The sequence below is a fragment of the Capra hircus genome, chromosome 19, assembly GCF_001704415.2.
Source record: "Capra hircus breed San Clemente chromosome 19, ASM170441v1, whole genome shotgun sequence".
NCBI classification, from domain to species: Eukaryota; Metazoa; Chordata; class Mammalia; order Artiodactyla; family Bovidae; genus Capra; species Capra hircus.
The window spans coordinates 32,482,949-32,510,504 of NC_030826.1; the positions used below are offsets into that span (position 1 = coordinate 32,482,949).

Consider the following 27,556-nt stretch of genomic DNA (forward strand, 5'->3'; position numbering starts at 1 on the left):
AGTTATCCTCACTCCTGGGTGAGAGACAGTAGCTGAGGGACTTCCCTGTGGTGGTCCAGTGATTAAGAACAGACCTTCCAGTGCAGAGGTCATGGATTCAATACCTGGTCAGGGAACTAAGATCCCACATACCTAGGGGGCAACTAAGCCCACACACTGCAACTACTGAGCCCATGTGTCCCAGCGAAAGATCCCATGTGCTGCAACTAAGACCCAAAGCAGCCAAATAAACAAATAAATAAAATAGCATGGGGCGGAGGAGGGGAAAGTCAGTAGCTGATTCAGGAATTTTTTGAGGCCGTGCCACTCTCTCTCTCCATTGCCATCTTAGAATGTGGTCCCAGATTTCAATTCTGGGGTAAAAGCCAGGAAGTGAGAGACCCCTGTCTTTGATCCCAAGCTTGAGAACCCTCTTCTAATTACCCACACTTTGCATTGGGATATTGGGCTCTGAACTGGTGTACTCAATATGCCATTAAAAAGGGAAGCATACAAATGAAAATGTTTCTCTGTTGTTTAGTGAGACCTGTGTATATAACCAAATAGCAGGAGGAGAGAATGTCCCTCCCAACCTCTTTTCATACCATGATAATTAGAATGTTAAAAGGAGGATTAATTAAAATAATTGGGGTATCTCTTGCAATAAAGGCCAAAAAAAAAAAAAAACCCATAAGTTGGTTGGAGGTATTGAGAAGGACATTGTCTGATAGAATGGGGGGATCATATTCTCTGAGGAACCACAAGCTTTGAACTTTTCAGATCGTTCTCATTTCCTGAAAATAAAGACAGAAAGTTTTCTACATTATCTGTCTCTAGGGGTATTGAGTGTTGCTTATACTACTTCCACAAGTCAACTTTTACTGAATATATATATATCCATCCTGTTCAAGGACATCTACCTAATTCATTTAAGAACATAGTTTTATTTTCTCTTTAAATTTTTTTTCAAAAATATGTCATTTTTTTTTGTTATCATTCTGCTGTTTTAAATCCTCAGTTCACAGAAAAGAATCAACAGCTCCAAAGTGGTTTGTTAAGAATAAGAGTATATTGAAAATAGTAATGTAAATACTAGAGCTCAAAATAGCATCATAAATATAAATAGGAAAGAGGATTCCAGTCTAGTTCAACTATAGACTATTAATCTGCATGTGCCAGAGCCGTGATAGGAAAACAGATTTCCTACAAACAGCTCCAACTGGAGGGCTGAATGAAAAGTCTGACAAGTGAATTTTTAAACTGGATTTCACTGGATGAAGGAATTTCTATTTCTGCACTGATTTGTCCTGTTCAGAAACTTCATTAAATAGGAGTATGAAGATTTTTCATCATTTTCCACCAGTGACCTCTTTAATAAACCCATTGAGCAATTTTTTTCTAGAATGACCACAAAATACTGCTTTCCAGTCTTCAGTGGAATCTTTTTCTCTAAGAAGTCTAAAACTCCAAAGCCAACATTCAAAGCCTTCTCCAAAGCATCAACAGGTTGGAGTCAAAATATTTTCCCAAAGTTTACAAAACCAGTTTCATAGCCTTTGACACATTTGTGCTCAGAGAGTAAGTCAAATGAGCATGTGGAAATCATTAGGACATTCACTACCCATTTCTAGTTCTCTGCCTCCTGCGTGCCTGACAGCACTGCATCTCCCAGCTGCCTTTGAAGTCAGGCTTCAGTCTGGAAAGAAGGGTGGGTAAACAATTTTCAGAGTTCTCTCTAGCCTGCTGCCAGGACTTGTCCGTGTTCCAGCAGTGGCTGTTCCACCACCCTGGATCTCAGAGCAAGGATGATGTACAGCAGCCTTCAACTGCCTCTTGCCAGTCACAGACTTTGCTGAGTGAGATCAGGGGCCCACTCGTTACTGCAGCATAACTTAGCTCAACCTGACTGATGTGTAGTGATGGGATTTATTCATCAGCGGACACCAGGAGGAGGATGCCCTGTATTAATAACATCTAATGTGAAAGAGCAACATCATGAAGGCTGGTGGGAAGGCTTGTATTTGGTTTTGGTTTGTGGTTGGATAAAACCCTGGTGTACCAACTTTTGAACTCACTTGGAATACGAGTGACCTATCTTCAAGGAAGAAGAAGCTGACGACTTTTTCTGTTGGAAACTTATAGTACAGAAGAGATATTTATTTTAGTGAGCAATTATTGTGTGAGTCATAGTGAGGACTGGAAAATGTGCGTTGGGAACACTGGCTAAGTAGGTATGGCGGGAGGAGGAGCTGGTGAAAATAAATGTCAGGATTACCAGTGTGTGTGTTAATCATGACACAGTAAAGCAGGGAAGACGCTCAAACTGGAAATTTAAATCAAGCGGTGTCCATTCAGCATAGGCCTTTTGACACACGGTGTGAAAGTATCAGCAGGAGGTATAAGATTTTATTCTCTACAATAGACTGTATTGAATAAAAGGCACTCAAATGAGTATTTGAATTTAAGAATGAGCGTTTGGATTTTTAAAAAAACATTACTTCATGGCACTGATAATATCTCTTAAGGCCATCTCAGTGATGTCCAGGGCTTTGTACTATATATTTGGAAATTCATGAGGATTTTTCAGGAGATGGACAATTGGTATAAATGAGTAACTGAGTGATAGTCGCTCAGTCAGGTCCAACTCTTTGTGATCCCAGGGACTACAGCCAGCCAGTCTCCTTTGTCCATGGAATTCTCCAGGCAAGAATACTGGAGTAGGTTGCCATTTCCTTCTCCTGGTATAAATGACTTAATAAAAGAATTTGACTCTTTCCCAATACCTGTCGATTTTTTTTTCCATTATCAGAAGAAGAGAGAGATGACATTGTTGGGTAGACAACGTCTTAAAACTGCAACCAAAATGATGTCACAGAATTTGAAAACTTCAAAAACTCAATTCAACCAAAAAGTGCATGAGGAAATGTTCACTCATCCTTCCCAGCTTTTGACTTTCACTTTTATTGTTCTCCTGGATGTTTGAATAGATAGAGAGTGTATACTTTCAGGATACTTAAAAATCTACAGTCATCTAGAATTTATACTAGTTTATCTTACTAAATTACAATCTAAATTAATTTTTTGGCAAATTGCTATTTATTGAATGATCCATCCTCCCTGCTACTATTATAGAGCACTGATTTTATTAGATCCACATATATAAGGGCATGATTTTGGACTCTGTCTCAGTGATCTGTCTGCCTATCTTAGCTTTAATTACTATAATTTTAAAATGCCGCTTCTATAATAATAAGCAAGAATAGCTGAAAGATTTTTAAGGACATTTAGAGAAGTCTTACCTTACAGTAACTTTAAAATTGTTATCAAGTAACTCATCTCTTTAGAAGATAATATATGCAATCTGACTCCTCCAGTGTGTTTGATTTTTTCCTCTCTTCGTTAGCTTCTTTCTCTATACTTGCAAATGTGAACAACATTTTCGTATCTTGAAGAAACGTGCACTATCTTGTGTTTTTCTGGATGTTGCATTCCTGCTTTGTCCCCAGCACCTCTGGACATCTTCCAGGTGTGGGAGAAAGGAGCCCTTAATGGGAAAAAACCTCAACACGTGGTTTTCCTAGAAGCTCTCCCATCTTTCCGTTCTACCACAAGTGTATCCTTCCTTCTTCCTTGGGACCTTCCACTGAGAAGTTCATCAGAAGCTTCTCTGGCCTCTTGCTGCCAATAGCTCAAATCAAAATCTCTCAGCCTGGCACTCAGGACCACCAGAGTAAGGGCACAAACTTACCTTGCAGCATCCATACCCACTGCCACCCTAGTTAACATTTGGGCTGAAAGGGTCTGGGTTTCAGTAGCTGTGTGATCTTGGGCCCTTAGCCTCACTCCCTACAGACCCAGAAGTCCACCAGGGAGTGGCTTAGCCAGTGGGATTTTGAGTGTGTCAGGCAGTGAGGAACCTGCGGGATTTGGAGCCCCGTCTTGAGCACACATGCAGAACACAGCCCATCTCGTACAGCAGTAGTGGCAGCACCTCTAGACTCCTGGAGGTAAACACTGGGACCCTTCCTTTTTCTTCTGTGTTCTTAGAGGTCACCAAGTGGTTCTCCTTCTCATTGCTCACCCTTTTTTGACCCAGTGAAACTATTTTATTTCTTGGCATCCCCACAATTACCCTTAATAGATGCTCTATAAAGCTTTGCAAATAAATAGAGACCACATGGTCACAACACAGAGGAAAGATCCCTGAGAGTCAGAAGGTCTGAGCTTCATCTGGATTTGTCCTCTTCCAACTCTGTGGCACTGAACCACTAAATAGGTTTCCTGAGTTCCAGTGCCCTAAATTTTCATTTCAAGTGGTGTTAATTTTCTGTGTTTAGGGGTCACGTGTGGCTAGTGGCTACTCTTTTGGACAGAGAAGACATAGGACATTTCCATCATTGCAGAAACCTCTCCTGGACGGTGCTGAGAGTTAATACAGCACAAGAAGATGGTGCTGTGGCTGGCAGACATGTCATAAGATAATCTTTATGGGAAATGCCTGGAATAGAAGCTTCACGGACAGCAGAAACACGGCTGCATTGAATGGAAGAGATGGTCAGTGTCTGTGAGAGGCACTCCAGGTCTTCAGAGGAATTAGATTAGTGGAGATTCAGACAAGCAACTGAGAAACCTCACCGGAACCATCTGGGAGTCATCTGAGCTCACTGAATCACAGGGAGGAAGAGGGGAAAGTGGCCCCACCTCATGTGAGAGTCTGCAGCTTTAAACTCAAGCTACAGGGCAGCTCCCCCAAAGTATTGTGAGGCTTCAAATGGGAAACAGTGGTATTCAGATCTTTAAGCTTCTTAATCGATTTAAGAAATTGAGCATGATGAACGCAAGGAAGTAATTACTGGCCTTAAACAGAAATGTTTTGGTGAAGTAACAGAAATGGAAGCCTGATCACAGGAGGCAGAGTGAATGGACACAGCCTATCATGAAAAGACTCTTCACAAATGCAATGAATTCTCTGGCTGCCATATCTAATCTCAGAACCAAGGTCCTATGCCTGCATTCTAGCTGTAACAACTACTGGGGGAAAAAAATCCTAAAAGATGCCTAAAAATAAAAATCGAATTGATAGAAAGAAGGCCAATATCTTCAGAAGCATAACATCGTAAATTCTAAAGCACTGTGCTTCAGGATACAAAGAACAGAAAAGTTGGAAGGAAGTTCTGGGAAGAAATCAGATTTATTCCTCTTATAATCTGAAACATAATAACAGTACCTTTTATTTGTATGGTACTTTAGAGTTCAAAAATGGCTTTTAATATATCTTTCTCTGAGTTAAAAAAAAAAAGAAAAAGAAATTGAGCTTGAGTTGAAGAGGCAAAAACATGGTGTTTAGCCCAGAGAAAAGAAGACTGGGAGGACACATATAAAAGGTGATACCTTTCCCATCTCAGAAATGTCCTGTTAACCTGTTAACCCTCTGTTCAATTCTCAGGATCCTCTTCAAAAGAGTCCTATAATGTGTTACTTTTAAGAACACCCCTTGGCCAGGTTTTGTTGTACCAGATATACTGTAAGTTTCTAAATGGCAGTAACCATGACACCACTCCTCTCCAGTCTTCACATCACAACCAGAGCATCCTTCAGGAATTGAGACGATGACCCTCCTTGAGTCACACCCTCCAATGGCTACACATCACAAGTAGGATCAAGATCAGACTCCCACAGCCAGGACCACCTATGAAAATGCAGGGCTCCTTGTTCAAAAATTATTAAGAATTTCAAGATGGTAACAGCAGAGCACTGGCCCAAGCATGAGCTCCCCTGAGTCCAGGGCCTCGAGTAGCTGTGCAGGTCTCATGCCCATGAAGCCAGCCCTGCCTGTTTCTAACTCCCTTATGTTAGTGTTGCCACTCAGTCATGTCTGACTCTGTGACCCCATGGACTATAGCCCACCAGGCTCCTCTGTCCCTGGGATTCTCTCGGCAAGAATACTGGAGTGGGTTGCCATGCCCTTCTCCAGGGCTTCTTCCTGATGCAGGGATCAAACCCGGGTCTCCTGCATTGCGGGAAGATTGTTTACTGTCTGAGTCACCAGAGAAGCCCTGTAATGTCCGGGGTCTTTGAAAATGCACTTCTCTGTACCACTGTGGGCTCTCCCACCCCCATCACAGTACACATTGATTCTGTCCCTTTCAGATAGTTGCTTAAATGTCACAATTTCAAGACAGCCTCCCAAGGTTCAATCCCTCTCATAAATTGTCATAATTAGCTTGGTTCTTCGTTAAGAACTAAAGGTTCTTAATTCTTAAATTTGATTGAGTTGCCCGTCAAATTCACTGGGCTGTCACCTCCATGAGGGCAAAGACCATGTCAATCTTGTTCACTGTCTTATTTCCAGAGCTCAATAAGCACAAACACATGGAAGGAACTCAGTAGAAATCTATTGATTCAGTGAATGAATAAAGAATGAATTGCAAGTAACCCACATATTTTCTTTTTTTTCTTTTTGAAAGTGCAATGTGCCACTTACTGAGAGATCTTCAACTTCACTATTGAACTTTCGCTATTGATTTCTAACATAATTCCACAGTGATAAGAGAACAGACTCTATGTTTTCAATACCTTTAGACTATGAAGTTTTTGCACCTTGTTTCTCTTCTTGAACAGTAAACACATCTCAAAACTTCTCTATGATGGTAATTACTCATCTGACCAACCAGAACTCAAATGACTCTTGAAATTCTCCCAAGGTAGCTCTGCATCAGTAGGTTTGAGGTTTTTGTTGACTCCTCATTTCTAAATTTCATAATTAAGAGCCCTTTCTACATTCCTTAACACTGCTATTCCACACTGCTTAGTACCCATTTTATTAATACATTCCTGTGTATCCTCAGCTCCTTGCAAACAAAGAAAAATGTGTCCTTAGCTAAGGGTCTTAAAATCCTCAAGATAAGATGAACAGAAACCAAACCAAGGTGAGAAAGGGAGGGACCTACTTCTAAATTCTCTTTCCTGTCTAGAGGAAGTTAGCTATTTCTGTTGCTATAACTCCAGCTCAGAAGACAGTCCAAAATGCACACATACGGGAAAGAACCTATTTTAGTTAACTAGCACTAAAATGCCGGTAAGTGTCACAAAACACAATCATTTTCCATTTGCAAGTGAACACTCTTGAGGAAAAACATGTTGTCAAAGACACAGGCACATGGAGGGCAGTTCTACAGTCCATCAGTATCAATGGCTATTGCCAACAGGATGCTAGAAGAGCTTGATTCCTAGAACTGAGTACCTTCTGTTAAGCTGTTTGAGATTTTTTTCTTCTATCTGCAAAACAGTATACACTCAGATATGGTCCTTAAATTCTACTTAAAGATATACTCAAAGAAGTTTAGATCTAGGACTTTGCAATACTTCAGCAAAATTAATTCATTGATATTGATGAGATTGATTGCTCAAAATATTATATCCTCATGAATATCTGTTGGGAAAAATAATATGTCGGTCTTAAAATAATTTTCTTTAAAACACCACAAGCTTTGATAATGTCTAATTTATTCTAAACAGTCAGAGTTCCCTCCTCACTCTGCCATGGTGTCCCTGGAGCTGCTTGTTGGTCTTGATGAGCTCTTTAGGAGCTCTTTGCTAAAAGGAAAGAGTTGGCAGGAGAAAGGGTCTCCTATTAGCTTCCAGCAAAATGAGTAAACAGCAGGGTCCCCAGGGAACCAGCCATCAATCACAAAACAGAACCCTTCTGATGTCGGAAGAGAAAGATCTGGGCTGAGGGAGAAGTCAGAACTGTGAGAGCAGAGGCCGCAGAATCTGTGCGGCCACTTCTCCATCCTGGGCCCCTGCAGGTTAGACTCCCCTTCCGACGTCTAGATTCTTACCTGTGTGAACACACACGTGGCCCCAGAATCCTTCTCAACATTCTGAGTAAGCACAACTATGGTCTAGAGCTGGTCTTCCAGATCAGACAGACATCCCACCCTTGGAGAAGAGATGAAGTATTGTCTCTTTTCCTCATGAATGAAGGCATGAAGGTATAGGGTTCAGGAAATACCCTCATGGCACCCTGCCTAGAACACTGGTGTGGGTAATCTCGACAATGGTGGGTCCAGCACCACTGGGACCAGCTGAAGGGCCAGGGCTAGAGGAGTGGACACCAACAAGGTCAAAGGGGACACATCAATGAGAACCATTCCACCTCCTCCTGCACTGGGTCAGCCCTGCACACAAAAGGAAGGACTCCAGCCCCGTTTTCAGGGCAAAACAAAAATTATAACTGAGCACCAGACCCCACATCAGCTATTTACAGCATGAACTCAAGACTCAAAAATGCCCGGCAAGGTGTTTATGACAACACTCTCCAGGGACGTAAAAGGAAATTACTAAAATTATAGGTGACTTGGCTATTTAGGGGCAGTTACACACATTTCTAAATCGGAATGATGCTTGGCTGGGTGGAAGCCTTCAACATTCCACAGCCCTTCTTAAAGCCACATAATATTAAAGACAGTTTGAGCCTGAGTACACGAGGCCAGATCACGTGTTGATATTTGCAGACCTGGGTTTCTTACACAAGATCACGCTCTGTGAGTCTTGGCTGTTCATGGGTCCTTGTGTTTGAATATTTGCCCTGGTGAAGTAGTTGTGACATTTAGACCAGAAACCAAATGTTTATTTGTGGAATTTTGCCTTGCCCACACTTTACCAAAATAACAAGAAAACTAGCCTTTTCCTATGTCTGAACTGCGTCTTCTTCCCATCACATTCTTGTAATCCTGGGAACATATGTTTAAGTAAAAGGACTCCACATTCACACATTCCTCAAAAAAATACAACAAATTACAATTCATGGAAAAAGTAGGCAAGACTTTTCCCGAAACATACAAGAAATAAGAGACATGTGGAATTTATGTTTTTTCTCACCATTGTCTAAAAATGATGACCACCAACACTTGATTGCTCTAATTGCTAAGTGTTTGGTGGCACTTATATATCTTTGTTTCCATTAGAAGCAAAAGGAGAATGACGAAACCTACAATTTGATGTCTAAAATGATATACTGGGACTACGAAAATAACACTAGCACAACCTTATCATGTTTATGTCAATTCTACTAGCATTTTGAGATGTTTTGTGAGGTTGACTAAACCAAGAATTGCTGGGAAAAAAACTTTAGGAAACAGAGAGAGAGAGAGAAATAGACTTGGGGTTATTAGACAGCGGTTAGGACAGAGCAAAAAGAACTCAGGCAGAAAAAAATGCTATTGAGAGAGAGAGAGAGGTAAGCATGCAAGATGCAAGTAGCGAGAAACAGGAGAGAAGAGGCTTCCTTCCCCCACCCCCACCCCCACCGCCAGTAATTTCATCTTTCCATTTTAGAGTTTCGAGAACAACGGATTCAAAGCTAGCATGCTCTCTACATCATCTCAAATTGAATTCCAGATGGTTAAGTAAAACTTAAGAAGTCACGAACTGAATTAGAAGAAATTATAAGTAAATAATCCTGTGGTGAGAAAGAGCTTTCCTGGTGTAATTCCAAAGAAATAAATCATAATGGAGACATCTACACAGTTCACCCTCTGAACATTAAACACTATAAGCAAAATGTAAACACAAGTGGCATATAAAGAATATATGTTCTGTATATGTATGGCTGAGTCTCTTTGCTGTTCACCTGAAACTACCACAACATTGTTAATCACCTATATTCCAATACAAAATTAAAAGTTTAAAGTTTTTTTTAAAAGACTATATATTCTTGGGAATTCTCTGCTGGTCCAGTGGTTAGGACTCAGCGTTTTCACTACCTGTGACCCAGGTTCTAAGATCCTACAAACCGCGGAGCAAGTGCAGCCAAAAAAAAAAGAATATATGTTCAGTACGTAGGATGAAAGTGTGTGTCACATGATATACAGGGAACTCTTAAAAACAAATGAAGAAAAGATAAATCCTTGGGGGAAACAGGCAAGTAACAAGGACAAGCAATTGACCAAAGAAAGTCAAGGACCCAGTAAACAATGTCCTACCTCACAATTTTCCAAGGATGAGATGTGAAAGCAGTAGGACCACTTTTCTGTGATGGGAAAGACACAGAAAGTCAGGCCCTCTCACGGGCTGGTGGTAGGGATGCTAAGTAACACATTCTCTCAGGAACGCCATTTGACAAAATACCGTAAAAGCCCTTCCCAACGTGTGCCTGAGTTTTGATGTAACAATTACATATCTAGGAACTTATCTTCAGGAAAAGATTAAAGATGTTTGCATCTTTGCAGACATTTCACTAACAAGATTCAGTCATGGCTACATTTTTATAAAAAAAAGTTCCTTTTATAAAGACGAATTTCCTGGAGGTCCAGTGGTTTAGGACTCCATGCTTTCACTGCCAAGGGCACAGGTTCAATCCCATCCCTAGTCAGGGAACTAAGATCCCACAAGCTGCACAGTGGAATGAAAAGAGAAAAAAAATATTTATTAAAAAATAAATTAAAAAAGAAGAGTCAGCCGCAATAAAAATATCCAATAATGGGGGATGAGACATAAAGCATTCTGAAAACTCAAGACAATGGAATATTAAAAAGCCATCAAAATGATGCTGTGGAAAGGGATTAAATGACATGGAAAGAGTATACATTTTCAAGTGGAAAAAGCATAAATGAGTTGAGGTGAGCAAGGCTCTGGGGATGGAGTCAGTCACATAAGTTTCAGCTTTCTAAGGGCTCCTTTATTTGGAATTCCATTTCTGAATGGAAAATGTGCACAAAATCACAGAAATAAAATATATGTATATCGAAGCATCTAGTTAGTTTAGAAGTAATTGGAGATTTTTATTTTCCTCTTTTGCTCATTTGTATTTTCTCTTTTTTATCAAAGTATAGTTGACTTACAGAATTATATTAGATTCAGGTGTATGACAGTGATTCAGTACTTTTACAGATTATAATCCCTTTAAAGTTACTACAACATAAAGGCTGTATTTCCCTATGCTTGTGTATTTTATACATAATAGTTAGTACCTCTTAATCCCCTACCCTTCTCTTGCTCCTCCCCCTGCCTTTGCCCACTTGTAACCACTAGTTTATTCTCTGTGAGTCTGTTTCTGTTTTATTAATTTCATTGTCTTATTTTTCAGATTCCACATATAAGTGATAACATAGTGAAATAAATCAGCCATAGAAAGGTAAATATTGTTATCCCTTGTCTGTATTTTCTGACATTTCCATGAGTGGTATTTATTGTTTTTACAGACACTGAGGCAAGGTTTTAAAAAATGATGCTGTTTATTAACAGCTAATGACAGAAACCCATTTGAATAAGAAAATGAGATTACCAATCAGCATCATCCAAAATGTTATTAATCATGTATTTAAATATAAGCATTACATATTATACATATTTGTAAATAAACATTGCATATTACCTATATATGCAAATAAATTTTATATGTACATATATTATAATAGAAAAAGGACTGAAAACATGTACCATAAAATGCTAAGAAGCTTCAGTGATTATTTCTGGGTGTTGTGAAAATAAGCAATTTTCAGGGGTTCTGTGTGTGTTTCCCCTATTTTCCACAATAGTTGTTCAGCAAATGTTTTTCATTTGTAATAAACAAAAAGTTTTTTTAAAAAATACACAACCCCTGAGATAAGGCGGGACCTCCTACAATGGAAGTAATGTCCCATTTACTGGTTCATCCAGCATCAGCACCTTTTGGTCATCTTTTTGGACCTTCTGCACTCACAGGTGAGGTGAACACGTCCTGCTGATTCATTGCAGCACATTTGGCGTTTCTCCCCTCTTGGTTTCCACGGCCATCTCTCTAATTCAAGACTCTCCTTCCCCAGTCATGGCTTTCACAAGGACACGTCCCCACCCAGAGATGTCCACTGTTCCCCCAACCCACATGGAATTGAAACCCTCCCCCAACATTTCCAGGTGTCTCACCCATCCTATTTCTTCATACACACCCTCCATTAGGAATCACAGCCAAACTGTCTCCTTACTATTGTCCAAACGCACTCTGTTTTTCCAGCTTCCTTTTTGGTTCAAGAACCCGGAAAACCACCTTCCCAGAAACCTTTCTCCTTCTCTCAAAACCCACCTGCTAGGACAGGATCTCTGTCCCCAGGGCCTCAGAGGAAATACACTTCTCCTTTCCAGCCCATTCATGTTACACAGAATAACAGGAATAATAGAAATAAATGTTCTTACCTAGTCTGTTACATTGTATTTATCTAGCCCAGAAGCCTAGTAAATCATAGAGGATGAAGGTTTGGATGCAGAGAAAGGGTTCTCCAAGACAGGACCCCAGTACGTGTCTATAAATACGATCCTTTAATAAGTGAACAGATCATCCCTTGCTTAAGTGCGGGCGCAGGGCCCTGGTCCCGCCTGGTGCCGGGAGCGCCACGTCTGGTCCGGGGAGAGCGCCTAGCAGAAGCCCACCAGGCGCAGGGTGCTGGGGAAGCTTCTGCGCATGCTCATGCACTTGTCCTGGTCGATGTACAGGGAATTGGCCTTGACTGCCAGGTCATGCTCCAGCGTGGCCTTAGTGTGGGCCAGCGACTGCAGCGTGTCCTCCGCGTCCCTCAGGCGCTGCTGCAGGGTCTGGATGGTGTCGTCCACCTCGTACACCTCGTTCACCAGCCTGAGTGGGGAAGAGGCGCCCGTTAGGTTAGCAGAGGTCAGGCCGGTCATTGCTCCACCTGGGGCGCGTGTGCTTACTGCATTCCCACCGGTCACCCCAACCTCAGAACTACTTCGCGTCGCACGGGAAACAGTATCGGTGTGCAGTTGCATGAGACCAGGAGCATTCCTGTGGTCCATGCTGCTGTTGCTGCTGCTGCTGCTAAGTCGCTTCAGTCGTGTCCGACTCTGTACGACCCCATAGACGGCAGCCCATCAGGCTCCCCCGTCCCTGGGATTCTCCAGGCAAGAGTACTGGAGTGGGTTGCCATTTCCTTCTCCAATGCATGAAAGTGAAAAGTGAAAGTGAAGTCGCATAACCAGATCCAAAAGGCTGGGGGACACCATCAAGTTTTCGTGTTCGCATTGATCATACACACACATATCGAACGCTATATATTTTTTTAAAGGCCAACTTTTAAACATTTGAATTTCTTTTAAATAATAAAGATTTGGGGAAATCGAAACAGCTTAATTTTCATACATTGACATAAAAATGGTTTGCATAGTTAGGAAGAGGGGGACACCCGATTGTATTCAGTGGCTAGAATTCAGTCCAATCTGTTAACTATGGGGGAGGGGTTAGTTAATGGGGCACTTCTCCAACTGTGATGCCCCTCCCCCCACCAATGCCCCAGAGTTCCAGAGTAAACACTGAAATGTCAAAAACCCAAGAGAACATGGAAACGACAGTGCATGAAATCAGTTACACAAGCCACGAAACAAGCTGCAGTTCTGCTTGTGCTGCTGATGAAAAACATGAAACATTCTCCTTAAGACTGAAAGGAAAAAAGGCAGGATTTTATATTAAAAACAAAAAACTAGCATCTCCCTTTCAAATTATTTTAATCCATATTGTTTTCATTTTCATTTCTTTAGTTATCAGTGAACCTTTCTTCAATGTCTATTGGACATTTGCAATTCTGCAAAAACAATTTGGCAAATGTTTTCCCTAATTCGTTTTTGACTTTTAATCAGCTTATGATATTTTTGTTAAAAGTAAGATTTCAATTTTAAGTAAGCTGTCTTTCTTTGTCTTTGTGATTTCTTCTATTGTGTTTATATTTAGAAGCCTTTTCTCTTCCCTAAGAACAATTAAGCAAGGACTCCTTTACAGTCTGATCTGGCCAATAATATCCAAAGGATATGACCACATGGTCAATCAAGAGAAAGAATATGAAACAGGTTACAGAATGACAATAATAATGATAATTTATTGACTGCATGCACGCTCAGTCACTCAGTTGTGTCTGACTCTGTGACTCCATGAACTGAGCCCACCAGGCTCCTCTGTCCATGGAATTTTTCAGGCAAGAATACTGGAGTGGGTTGCCATTTCCTCCTCCAGGGGATCTTCCCAACCCAGGGATCAAACCCACGTCTCTTGTGTCTCCTGAATTGGCAGACGGATTCTTTACCACCGAGCCACCTGGGAAGCCAGTGAAAACACCAACTCCAAATTCATCAAATTTTGACCAGCGATTGAAAGCTAAAGTTTTCCTTATTTGGAGGTTCATTTTATCAGGAGACTGGAGTTTATGAAATTAACTAAAATGTACCATAATCTAAAGAGAAGAGTGACAGGGAACAAATAGGGATGGGGACATCTCTGGAGCTAGAAAATTATCTCATGATCACAGAAAAATATTTAGGCCATGTTTAAATCATTATACCAAGGCCATCTTATAGCTCCACAGAACTTGGCAACTGAAAAATAAATGTGAGAGGTCATCAAGCCAAGCTTCCTTGTTTTATAGTTGAAGAAACTAAACCCCAGGGACTGATGAACTGCCCTCCCTGCAGGCACACATTCATGTTTATACACCGCATGGTCATCCAGGAAGATGGAAGGAAATCAGGGGCCTTGACAACCATAATAAAGAACTGGGTCCCATTTCCTGCCCGACCCACTCAGCATCCAGAAGCACAGAGCAGGGAAGTTGGCCTCTGCACTCTCTCTTACTCATGAATTTGAACAAAGTGAAGAGTTTGACATCGAAGGATAAAGGAATGATTTCTTCGTTGTGTTAACTTGTGTTGAATAATATTATGTGAGAACAAGAAGAAATAACATCAATGTCTGATGATAACAGACACCACAGCTGGATGATGGGGTACTACACAGTCATACCTTTTATAAAAGAATTTGTTCTTGCCTTGGGATTCCCTGGTGGCTCAGTGGGTAAAAAATCAGATTGTAATGCAGGAGACCTGCGTTCTATCCCTGGGTCGGGAAGATTCCCTGGAGGAGGGCATGGCAACCCTTGTCTAGAAACCTATGGACAGAGGAGACTGTCGGGCTACAGTCCATGGGGTCCCAAAGAGTGGGACAAAACTGAAGTGACTGAGCATGCATGCATTTGGGGAAAGAGACTCAGAATACAATGTTGGTTGAAAACATTAACCTATTTGGAAGCCTCCTGCAGCCAGCCCAAGGTTGGGGGGCACTGCAAAGCACCCCCAAAAGGCTCATGGAGGCAACGACAAGCTCACGTGCACACCCACACCATGACTTCATCTCAGAGCCTGACCTGTTTTCTTATGTTGCAGTGGGGGAGGGGAGGAATTAAACTTTTGTGCCAAAGTTTCCTTTGGTCTAAAATCAGTAAATGCAGCATCTGAGAACAGAGCTAAAAGCATTTGTTGTTGTTAAGGTCAAGTTGGATTCTAAAAGTTAAGTTTCTTTTTTGAAGATCCCAGGGTTTACAATACCACTAGCAAAGAAACAGGTCTTCAGAGAGACTGTTGGATAGGGCTGGTGGCAGGATTTACGAGGGCCCGTTGTTTATAATCACACCAGCCTGCTTCTCGTCTCACATCCTTCACTGAACTGTTTTCACTGCTTCAAAAGGAACTCTGAACCCGAAGGTAGGGATGGAGCAGGATTATATGAGTCTTTACTCCTCCAAGCCAAATATGTTAGTCTAGTGGGAAATTTATCTGTGAGAGATCTTCTGAAGAAAGACACATTAAAATATCAATTTCTTAAAAAGAATACAATTTCTTAAAAAGATATTTAGAATGCAGGCAGCTAGCATCCTTGTTTTCCTATTGCTGTGTGAAGGCAGCGCAAGGTATTACGCCTCCCTCAACTTGAGCCATTACAAATACATTTTTCCTCCTCTTTCAAGGCCACGTTCCCCTCTCAGTTTCCTTATTTTTTTGGCAGATGGCAGAGAGCCATTCCGCTGGAAACACTTCTTCTGGGGGAAATCACAGAACTGAAAAACAGTTTGCATTCAAATACAAATAAAACTACCATCGTTTGAAAAAAAAAAAAAAAAAAAACAAGATGAAGTACAGCAGAGCCTGGTCTGGCCTGCCACCAAGGATGCCAAGAATGTTTAGAATTGCTCTTGAAAGAAGCCATTTAGAAAAACTTCAAATGCAAAGCAAAGTCTTGAAATGAAAACAGCATTTCTTCTCTGTCCCCACTCCCCTGAGTTCACGGTTCTTATGTTTTCTTCACCCAGACAGCCAAAGGCTGCTTTCAGAATGCTCGATGAAAGAGAAAAATAATCCCCTCCCTCAATAATCATCCTCAATTCCACAGTTGTTCCTCTAGGACCATATTTTTGGCAACGATATTTTAACAAGAAATCTTTATGGAAACAAAAGCAGGTTTTGTCCTGAAGTTGGTAAAGGAGCAGAGGAAACAGACACATGGCACGGTCGCCAGGAAGTAAAGGAAAAAAAAAAAGCAAATTCTGTTCAGCCAGGAAGGGGGAGAAAAGAGGAAAATGCACTCAGCATCTTAGAAGTGGCTGTAAACACCGTACTGTCTGATAACTGCAAAGTCAAATTTGACCATGACCCAAAACCCTTCCAGAAAGCAACCCTGTGCTGGTCTGATGGCAGCCTGGACAATTTCTCTCTCCCTGCCTCTACTTTCGATGACTTTGCAGAAATTGTTGGAGCATGAAACTGCAGCTCAGCTTTTCCTAATAATATTTGCATAAAACCACTATTCATGATCTAATCTAACTGGCCAAATGGGTGTGACCCCACTCACTACCAGGTTCCTGTAATAAACAGACACTTCTGACTGGCTGCCTCCGGAGTAGAGGCCCAGTTATCCTCCGAGATGGGCTGTGTGTGAGTAGTGGTTCTGCACTTGGAGAAAGGGGGCCTGGGTGGGTGGCCTCCTCCAAGGGATTGCCGGACGACAGCTCCACTGAGAGAAACGCAGCTGCCGTGGGAGATGAAAGCCAGTGGCATGTGGTCTGGAGCCCGTCTCTCAGTATCCAACACAGACAACATGCGTGCTGCCCGTGGAGGGGGCTCTGCAGTGATGCTTCCTCTGTGAGCCTCAGGTTCATCTTCTTCTCCGAGAGCCAGATATAGCCGGTGCTCGGCTAAGCCATCCCACGGCGCATCCAGAAGCCAGAGGAGGTCAGGCCCAGGACTGGGGGTGCCAGGGGCCCCACCCAGTGAAAAAGAAGCAGAAGTAAATCGCCAGGTTGGCTGAACAGAGCTCAGGAGCAGACAGGCAAGGATTCTAAGTATCCTTCCAGCAGGTGCCAGCCAGGCCACGTCACTCAGCTCATGTCTGCCTCAGTTTCCCTATGTATAAGGTGAAGATCACGCAGGAGGTAAAGTGTGCAGGACAGCGCCCAGCACAGAATAAGATCAATAAATGACAATGGCCCTGCTCATTGTCAGGCTTCCCTGGTGGCTCACACAGTAAAGTACCTGCCTGCAATGCAGGAGACCCGGGTTCAATCCCTGGGTCAAGAAGATCCCCTGGAGAAAGAAATGGCAACTCACTCAAGTATTCTTGTCTGGAGAATTCCATGGACAGAGGAGCCTTGTGGGCTACAGTCCAGGGGGTTGCAAAGAGTCGCACTTGACTGGGTGATTAACCCTTTCATGGTGATTGTCAGCATCACCACCTTTATCATCTTCATCATTTCCAGCCTCACAAAGACTCCCCGCCAACCACCACTGGACATATGTATACCTACGGCTGATTCACACTGATATTTGACAGAAAACAACAAAATTCTATAAAGCAATTATCCTTCAATTAAAAAATAAATTTAAAAAGACCCGCCCCCTTTCCTTCCCTCCAGGGAACACAGAGCCTCAGCCCCTTGCTTGCTCCCTGGGTAAGAGCTCAGAGTCCTTCTGTCCCTAGATAGAAGGGAACTCTATCATGGAGCAGGGCAGACGACAAGGCCAGTGGCCTCTCCCCTCTGCACAAGTTCAAGTGCTGCCCCATCGCTCCTCCAGTTGCTATAAATTTGACTTGCTTCTACGCAAATTGTTTCAAGACCTAAGCAGAGCCATGATGAAGTCCAGAAAGAGGCAGACTGGCTGGTACTGAGAAATTAGAAATGAAGCCAGAATGTGGGTGAGGGTGGCCAAGTCCACATGAGGCCATCCAAAAGGAATCTTCCAGGTTAAAATGATAAGAATAAAATACACCTAGTGTCCGGGCACATGTAGGAGATGCTTGATGAAGGCCAGCTGCTTTCAATTTCTACTGAGAACAAGAACAAACTGAAATGAGCCGAGATGAGCTGTTGGGGTTTAGGGAATCCTAAGGATGCTCTGCGGAGAAGGCGATGTCTTGCCTGGAAAATCCCATGGATGGAAAAGCCTGGTAGGCTGCAGTCCATGGGGTCACAAAGAGTTGGACATGACTGAGCGATTCACTTTCACTTTTCATTTTCATGCATTGGAGAAGGAAATGGCAACCCACTCCAGTATTCGTGCCTGGAGAATCCCAGGGACGGCGGAACCTGGTGGGCTGCCATCTATGGGGTTGCACAGAGTCGGACACGACTGAGGCAACTTAGCAGCAGCAGCAGCAAGGATGCTCTGACAGAGAAGGCAATGGTGACCCACTCCAGTACTCTTGCCTAGAAAATCCCATGGGTGGAGGAGCCTGGTAGGCTGCAGTCCACGGGGTCGCTAAGAGTCAGACACGACTGAGCGACTTCACTTTCACTCTTCACTTTCGTGCATTGGAGAAGGACATGGCAACCCACTCCAGTGTTCTTGCCTGGAGAATCCCAGGGACAGAGGAGCCTGGTGGGCTGCCGTCTATGGGGTCGCACAGAGTCAGACACGACTGAAGCGACTTAGCAGCAGCAGCAGCAAGGATGCTCTAAAGAACCAGAGCAGGTATTAGCTGCCCAAAGAGGTGAAAGAGGGCAGCGGTGAGAGCTGACAGATGGAGTCTGGGGAGCTGGTGCCCAAAGTCCCTTTTCTGATGAGTTCGGGGGACTGAGAAGCTCACAGTGGCCGACCTCTGAGCTACTTCCAAGACAGGAATCTGGAAACCCCAGAGACTCCAGGGAGGTGTAAAGGAACCCAGTGCCTCCTCCATCTGCTGAAGGAGGCTAAATGTTTGTTAACACTTTTCTTGTATGTAGTGTTGATGTCATTTCCTTTTTTCTCTAACCTTGGTAAAATATACATAACACAGAATTTACCATCCCAGCTCTTAAGTTTGTGGCATTAGTACCATCACAATCTTGTGCATCCATCACCATCTTCTACACTTGGAGAACTTATCATCATCCCAAGCTGCAAATACTAACACCATTACTGACACTTTAAAGAAGGCTCCTGTCAAAGCTATGGTCTTTCAAGTAATCATGTATGGATATGAGTTGGACCATAAAGAGGGCTAGACACTGAAGAATTGATGCTTTTGAATTGTGGTGTTGTAGAGGACTCTTGAGAGTCCCTTGGACTGCAAAGAGATCAAATCAGTCAATCCTAAGGGAAATCAACCTTGAATACTCATTGAAAGGACTGATACTGAAGCTGAATCTCCAACATTTTGGCCACCTGATGTAAACAGCCAACTCACTGGAAAATATCCTGATGTTGGGAAACACTGAAGGCAAAAGGAGAAGAGGGTGGCAGAGGACGAGCTGGTTGGATAGCATCACCAATTCAATAGACATGAACTTGAAACCTCCAGAAGATGGTGAGGGACAGGGATGCTGGCCATGCTGCAGTTCATGGGGTCACAGAAAGTCGGACATGATTTAGTGACTGAACAACAATGACAACAAAAAAGGCTGCAGCACCAAGACCATCACTAGGTTCCCCCACATCCCCGAGCTGGCAGACACGCCTTTGAAAGGAGCTCAGAGCTGCAGGCAGGCTGGGGGCTTCCCCAGAGGAGCCCAAGCAGACCCAGGAGGCACCACCCCCTCATCACCATGACCCCAGCCTGGTCCTCCCCACCTCTTGCCACCCACTCACCGCAGCTGAGCCATGTCTCTGCACAGTTCTATGTTTGGTCTCCTGGTCCGCTCATCCAGACGGGTCTGAGCCACCTTCAGGAAGGCAGACTTCTCCATGATGGCCTTCTTGATGGATTCGATACTCATCTCTGTCTGGAAAATCTCCTGCAGGGTCTGTACCAGGAGAGGCAAATGCCCGAGGCTTTGGTGCCGAGCCACCAACATCCTGCTTCCCACCCTGTGCATCTGGGACCCAGACTCGTCCTCTGCTGGGAACAGGGGTTCTCTGGGGGCCTCCTCCTTTCAGCGCCATCTGAGACCTGTGGTGGGAGGTACGGCACCTGCTCGCACCCTCCGGAGAGCATCCTCCAGACGTGGCGTGTGAACACTGACACCACAGAAATGGGCAAATGCCGCAAACCCGAGCTCACTGTCCTCCTTTCCCCAGATCACCGGCTGTTAGACATTGACTAGCGCACATCTGTACATGACCCAGAGAAAAGCGGGGCCAGGAATTTTGAGGGCACCCACTTCCCTCCCAAGTTTGTGTGCCCTTAAGTCTTTACCTTCCTGCTGTCTCTTCTCACTAATCTTAAAGAGGTTTTCCTGCCAGTGGAGGATTTGCCTTGAAGCAAGTCAAGGTCAAGCTATGGGGTGTCTCCATGGAAGGGAGAAGCACTGGCAGTCTGGTAAGCCCGAATTTATATTCATTTTGCCTTAGAAAAGGTTGCCCCAGTTACCTAAACCTGAATCCCTCCCACCCTGGGAAGCCCTTGAACAGGTAACGAAGTGAAAATGAGGTCATTAGGGTTGGTCCTAATCTAGTCCAACTGGTGTCCTTATAAAAAGAAGAGCCTGAGACAGACACGCATGCAGGGGAGACCACGTGATGATCCTGGAGAGGGTGCCCATCTACAAGTCTAGGAAAGAGGACTTAGAAGAAACCAACCCTACTGATGACTTGACCTCAGACTTCAGCCTCCCAGACTGAGAAAATAAATGTCTGTTGTTTAAGCCGCCCTGTCTGAGTGCTTTGTTATGGGAGTCTGAGCAAACTTAATACAGCGGTAAATAAAAATTTGTTGAACAAAGGGACTCCATCATGTCACTTTCTAAAACATCTTTGGATGGTCTCTCACTGGCCAGGGGACCCTGCCTTTAGATGACCTCTCATTCCCCTTTAGATGCCCAGGGAATCGTAACCCTTCCCATCAATGAGATCCACGGTCTGGCTCCACCAAGTTTTCCAAGCTTCTCTTTCAGGACACACACTGTCCATGCCAGCCAGACCAGGCTCTTTACAGACCTGACTCAACCCCTGATCTTCCCCCTCTCGAGGCTTTGTTCATGATGCTGCCCCACCCAAATGTTCGCTTCTTCCTCCAAACCCCAAAAACAATTTCTTTATTGGCTATTTGGCAACCACAACTTGTAATTTTCTATTGTTTTTAATTGTGTGTGAGCTTTTCAAGTGACACACACCTTCTCTACAAATATAAGCTTCCTGGAACAAAAACCTTTCATCCATCTCTCTGCCCTTCACCAAAGTAGAAACTGTCTGGCCCAAATGTTGGTGGCCCAAAGAATTCACCGTGAGAAGGGAAGGTGAATTCTTACAGCCTGGGAAGAATGATGCCCTCAATCAAATAGTACCTCCTTAGAGAAACACACGCGACAGTGTAAGGTTCTTAAAAAGAGAAACAGAAAACTCTATGTAGCATAATCCACAGAAATAATAAGAGCTCCAAGCCCGATACTAAGTAATACAAGAGCTCCTTTTTTATCTTGAAACCCACGAATTCTGCCTAAATCCTTCATTTTATTGTCCTTATAAAACAAAAGCACTTTAAAAAGTTCGATATCAGAAACATCTTGAACCACCTAATAGTTTCCTGTGTTTGGTTTTATATTCCAGAAAAAAAAAGGGGGGCTGCAATAATTTAACAGAAAACATCCCTACCATATGTTCTAATAATTAATTCACTTTCTAGTTACATACAGTAATTCATTAAACTTTAATAATAATATTTTTGTAACTGTTAAATATTAGGAGCCTTTCACAATATAGTGCATTCTTTGTGTTCCCCAAACCAGCGGATTCCAATTTCATGCTGACACCTGGCTACCTGGCTAACTTAAATGGTGTGCTTCCTACTGGTTCTCATTTTCTTTAGTCTGTATGGCCAGAAGTTGTGTGCCGTATGGTGGAGATCTGTGGTCCCAGGGCCCCTGCCCTATCTTCACCAGGTCAGCCGCTGGGCCCAACCCCCAGTGCCGGGCTTACCTTTGCCAGGTGAGTCTGAATCTTATTTTTTGCATCCGCGGTTTCAGCAATGCGGTTGGTGAAAGCCAAGTTCGCCTTGTTGAACTGATTCCACATCTCATTGGCCGTCACCACCAGGACGTTTTGGATGTCGTCTCTCAGTTTCGCAGAGGCGGCTCGCTCACTCTGGGAGCGAAGAATGTTGTCGTCCGTAAATTTGGCCCAGGACTCGGGCACTGAGACCCTGAAGAGAAAGGAAACAGATCCAGACAACGGAAACAATGATGAATCAGCCTAGACGGTCTGCAGGCAACCGTCCATCCGGCGAAGGAAAAAAAATAAAAACCAAAACCAAATCGCTTGATTCTGGTTTTATTGCATGAAGTGTAAACATCAGAGCAAAGCGCCTTTTAAACCTGTCTTAACTGCTCCTTGTTTCACTGCTTACTCTGGAAAGCCACAGTATATACTAAGTTCCCTACCAATGTAGGGGGAGTAAGGATTGCTGAAGGGTGTATATCCATTCATTCGAAAAGTGTCTCACCAGCCCCATAAGTGTTACGAAAAACTATTCAACCTCAGGACTAATCCAAGAAGTACTGCTGAAAACAGCTTACTAACAACCCTTTGTCAGAACAGCAAAGAGCTAAGAGAACGATTATTTTCCAGTGAGCATGCTTAGAAACAGATTCGCTCATATCCTGCAGGTATATGCTCAAGTCGCTCAGTTGTGTCAGACTCTGCAACGCCATGGACCGTAGCCCGCCGGGCTCCTCCGTCCTATTTCCCAGGCAAGAATACTTGAGTGGGTTTGCCCTTTCTCCTCCAGGGGATCTGCCTGACTCAGGGGTTGATCCTGCATCTCCTACACTGGCAGGCGTTCTTTACCGTCTAAGCCACCAGGGAAGCCCCATCCTGCAGGTAGGAATGTTGAATTGCTACAGGCCTGGTGGAGAGCAATGCGAACTGAGTCTCTCAAATGTCATAACCCAGAAATTCCACTTCTAATTGACAATGTAACATTACCTCAGTTTCCAATGTGCAACGTAATGATTTGATTTATGGATATATTGCAAAATGCCCACCACAGTAAGTCTAAAACATCCAGTATCACACAGTTACAATTCTTTTACTTAGGATGAGAATTTTTAAGATCTCTTCCTGGTGGCTCAGACAGAAAAGAATCTGCCTGCAATGCAGGAGACCCAGGTGCAATCCATGGATCAGGAAGATCCCCTGAAGGAGGGCATGGCAACCCACTCCAGTATTCTTGCCTGGAGAATTCCATGGACAGAGGTGCCTGGCAGGCTACGGTCCATGGGGTCACAAGAGTCAGATAGAACTGAGTGATTGAGCACACACACCAAGAAAGGTAACACAGGGTTATCAAGAGGCAGAGAGACAGGTCCTTTCATAGAGAAAAGACCATCCATCCCAGATCACATCCAGGGGCCTGGCAAAGAAACCATGGACAGGGCAAGTCTAACAAAGAGTGGAAATAAATTATTCAACGCTCAGCTGTTTTTCAGCTTGTATTCCTATCACCCCACCCCCCATTCAGGGCATCTAATACACTGGTAACATTTTATTTTCTTTATGCTTAATTGTGTTGTCTAGGTTTTCTGCCTCAAGCAGGTGCTGTTTTCATAGTTAGGATTATAAACAATAAATAATTCTTTTACAAAAGATCACAGGATACAAGTGGCCACAGCACGCGTGAGCTTACTGAAGACCTGTCCATAGCAGGTGAGTCCTACCTTTCTGCGTCTTCCCATGACTTCCAACTTACCTGTACGCTGCATCCTTCAGAAGGCAGAGAGAATGAATTCAGTGGCGCGGAAGCCACAGGCAGCCTGCGCCTACTTACGTGGCATCCACCCTCTCCACTCCACGGAAGTAGCTGACGCCGTCCGACGTGTTTCGCAGATGGTGGCATTTATCGTCGATCCTGTAAGCCGACTGCTTGTCACTCAGGTCCTTCTCCAGCTCATGCTGGGCAGCTCTGTTGGCTCTAAAAGGCAGAATGGGACAGAGCTTCAGGCTTAGGAAACAAGGTCACACAAGGAAGTGTGACTGCCCTTCTGGGTGGGGAACCACCCCTACCCGCTCCCTACCCCTCTCCCCACACCCACTCCCTCCCATGACCTCCCATGAAAGTCTGCTCTTCACACAACGTCCAATTTCTCCATTAAAAGGAGCTTCCCCTGCAACCCAGACATCCACCTATCCAATGGATAGAGCTGTGGTACATGTACGTGGTGGAATATTACTCCATGAAAAAATGAGTTTGAGTCCGTTAAACTGAGGTGGATGAACCCAAAGTCTGTTATACAGAGTGAAGTAAGTCAGAGAGAGAAAAACAAATATTGTATATTAAGGCATATATATGGAATCTAGAAAAAATGGTACCGATGAACCCATTTGCAGGGCAGGACTAGAGATACAGATGTACAGAACAGACCTGTGGACAAAGCAAGAGGAGGAGAGAGGATGGGACGAATTGAAAGAGCAGCATCAAAACGTTTATTACCATATGTCAGATAGCTAGCTAGAGGGAAGCTGCTGCACAGGACAGGGAGCTCTGTGACAACCGAGAGAGGTGGGAATGGCTGGGAGGTGGGAGGGAGGTTCAAGAGAGAGGGGACGTATGTATACCTATGGCTGATTCACATTACTGTATGGCAGAAACCAACACAACACTGTAAAGAAAGTATCCTCCAATTAAAAAAAAAAAAGGAGCTTCCCCTGGGGATGTCCATACATATGAGTGATGAGAACGCTGTCCAGACTTTCCCTGCTATGGGCAGAAGATGTGTGGACACACAGAACTGGGTATCTGCAGCCCCTCAGGCTGGCCCCCATCTTCCTAACACACAAACCGCCCCAGACAGGACACTGGCTTGGAGCAATCTGCCCACATCTGTGCTTCCTTTGCCTTCTTCCTTTTCCTCTTCTACATCCTAACCCCTTTCCCTTCTATTCCCAGAGAGCAATCCCCTGTGAAGTTATTAGGAATTCAGAGTCAGCCTCCCTCCATCTGTAAATGACCTCAGTTTGTGATCACCCCAGGTCTGAGAGGTTTGCCAGGAGATAGAAACCAAGAGTCAAAATGAACCTCCCTGGCAGGAGCCAGTGTGCAGAAAGAGATCAGGAATTGCAGTACCCATGCTCGTGCCCCAGCGGCCATCCTCCTGGGAAGGAGGAGCCCTTGGGGAGCTCTGAGATGCTATAATCACAGACTGCCTACTCAGCACCCAGGAAGCAAAATGGACAAAGCAAAGGGCTCCTCCCTAGAGGAGCATACACCCTACTTCAAGGCAACAGGCAGTCCCCATAAGGAATAGGCAAATCCTGCGGCTTGTTAGCAGAACAATTCAGAAAACAAAGCAGGCAAAGGGGGCCAGGAATGTGAGGGATGATTTTAAACAGGATAGTCAGGGTAGGACTCCTAGAGGAGGTGGTGCTTGACCCAAGACTTGCAGAGGGAGAACCAGACCAGACAAAGCCTTACTGGCCATTGGAGGGAGTCAGGTTTTTCTCTTAGATGGAATGAGAGACCACTGACTTGCATTCTTACAGGATCATTCTGATGTGGGGTTGACAACAGACTTTAGGGGACAGAGAGGTCCCATTGGCAGACACGTGCAGTTACCCAGGTGAGACACAGTGGCAGCTTAGACCAACAGGGCGGGGCTAAAGGAGGTGAGAAACGCTGAGATTCTGGAGATGCTTTAAAGATAAAACCAGGCGAATCTCCTAGGAGATCAGACATCGGTGAAAAAAAAAAAAAAAAAAAAAAAAAACCTGATGTTGAGTTACTGGAATAGTAGGAAGCCATCAGTGGAGGTGGGCGAAATTGAGAGTGGGTGGGGGAGAAGAACACAGAAGGTCTTGCTTAATGTCTGAGTGTCTATTCAACATCCAAGTGGAGATACAAAGTGGGTTGTTGGAACTGGGGAGAAAGTTCTGGGCTATAGTAAAAATTGAGGAGGCAATCACATAAATCACATACAGAGAGCACCTGAAAGAAGCAAAGAACTGGATAATCCTAGTCATTTCTGAATTCTGGTCTCAGCACAGAAAAGCCACCCAGGAAAACCTGAGTGGGACTAAACCAGCTGATTTCTAACTTGGCCTGTGGCTTTGGGTACTTCACCGGACCTGTCAGAGCTCTTAATTTTGTGGTCTGTAAAGTAGAAATGAGGGTAGCAGCATGCAGGTCGTCTGCATTTTGTGAGTTCTAAGTCAGTGCATCCGTGTACACAGGATGAGAGAAGAGGGAGCTGCCTTCCTGCTGCTTCCCGAGTCCAGTCTCTCGCCTCAGGCTACTGGGATGAATCTCTGGGACTCGAAGACCTTCCTCATCTGTCGTCTGGGACCAAGATGCTCCACAGGCTTCCTCTCTCGGGCTGACACTCTTGACCTCCTCTGACCTGACTTCAGAACCTCCTTAGGAAGGTCTTCTCTCCATCCACCATCCCAGCACCCAAGACGGGAGAGATCTATGCTGCCATGTTGGTCCCTAATGAGACTCCATTCTCAGCTGAGATCCTCACTGGTCTCATTGTTTCTTCCTTCATTATTCCTCCCAAGACAAGTAGAGCTGAAACCCCTCTCCCATTGCCTCTACTAGACCAAGTCCAGTAACCATGTTAGGGATTCCAGCCCCCATCTCCTAGATGGAGAAACCATCCCAGGAAATTAGGTGGGCACCTTGGCCACTGTGTATTAAAGAGCCGAGGATATGGAAGATGGGTGGCAGATTTTAGACTATGGAAAACAATGAAGATTAGGAACTGGGCCAGAAGAAAACAGAACAATCATTGGAAACACACTGAACTGATTCTGCAATTTCCAAGGAGCAGGAACCAGAAATTAATATCACAGCTGCTGTGTCTTGCATTTATAGCTTAAGTAAACTGTCCACTTACTTAACCAAGCCATGGGCAGTCAACCATCCACAACCAGTCCTTAGCTATTTCTGAATTTAAAAAGCCCTTTCAATCACAGCTTGTGAGACACCTTAGCCATCTGAACCTGACTGACCTTCACAGCATCCATCCTGAAGGTCAGCAGACTGAGAAAAACCACTTTCAGAGCACCTGTTCCCTTGGCTACATCACACATTACTGCTGACAACATCAGTACAGGCAGAAGGATCATTCCCTTTGTGTGACATACTCCACACTACTTCTTTCCCTGGCCATCACCAAATGCATATTGATCTTTCTAGTCCTTTCAGCCAGTACTTTTTCTATGCCGACAGTTGTTATCATGGCTTTGAACCCTCCTTTGGCTATTCTTTGCCCTCAACCTCCACTATAAATATTAAGTACCTTAGTATCTACTATAGAGCCAGACAGAGGAGCCTGGTGGGCTACAGTCCATGCGGTTGCAAAGAGTTGGACCCGACTGAGGGACTGAACTGAACTGAACTATCTACTATTGCCAAGAGAAGAAT

The 27,556-nt window shown here is 44.0% G+C and overlaps 1 protein-coding gene across 1 annotated transcript in view; it reads right to left on the reverse strand.

The window, feature by feature from the left end:
• The window catches only part of TEKT3 (tektin 3), a 34,298-nt gene continuing 18,994 nt past the window's right edge, over positions 12,253-27,556 (reverse strand). The window contains exons 5-8 of the mRNA XM_005693589.3: positions 23,963-24,106; positions 22,117-22,339; positions 19,852-20,006; positions 12,253-12,589 (exon numbers count right to left, since the gene is read on the reverse strand). Of these exons, the coding sequence (XP_005693646.1) occupies positions 12,373-12,589; positions 19,852-20,006; positions 22,117-22,339; positions 23,963-24,106 (739 nt within the window). The 3' untranslated portion in view covers positions 12,253-12,372. The remainder of the gene's footprint in view (positions 12,590-19,851; positions 20,007-22,116; positions 22,340-23,962; positions 24,107-27,556) is intronic.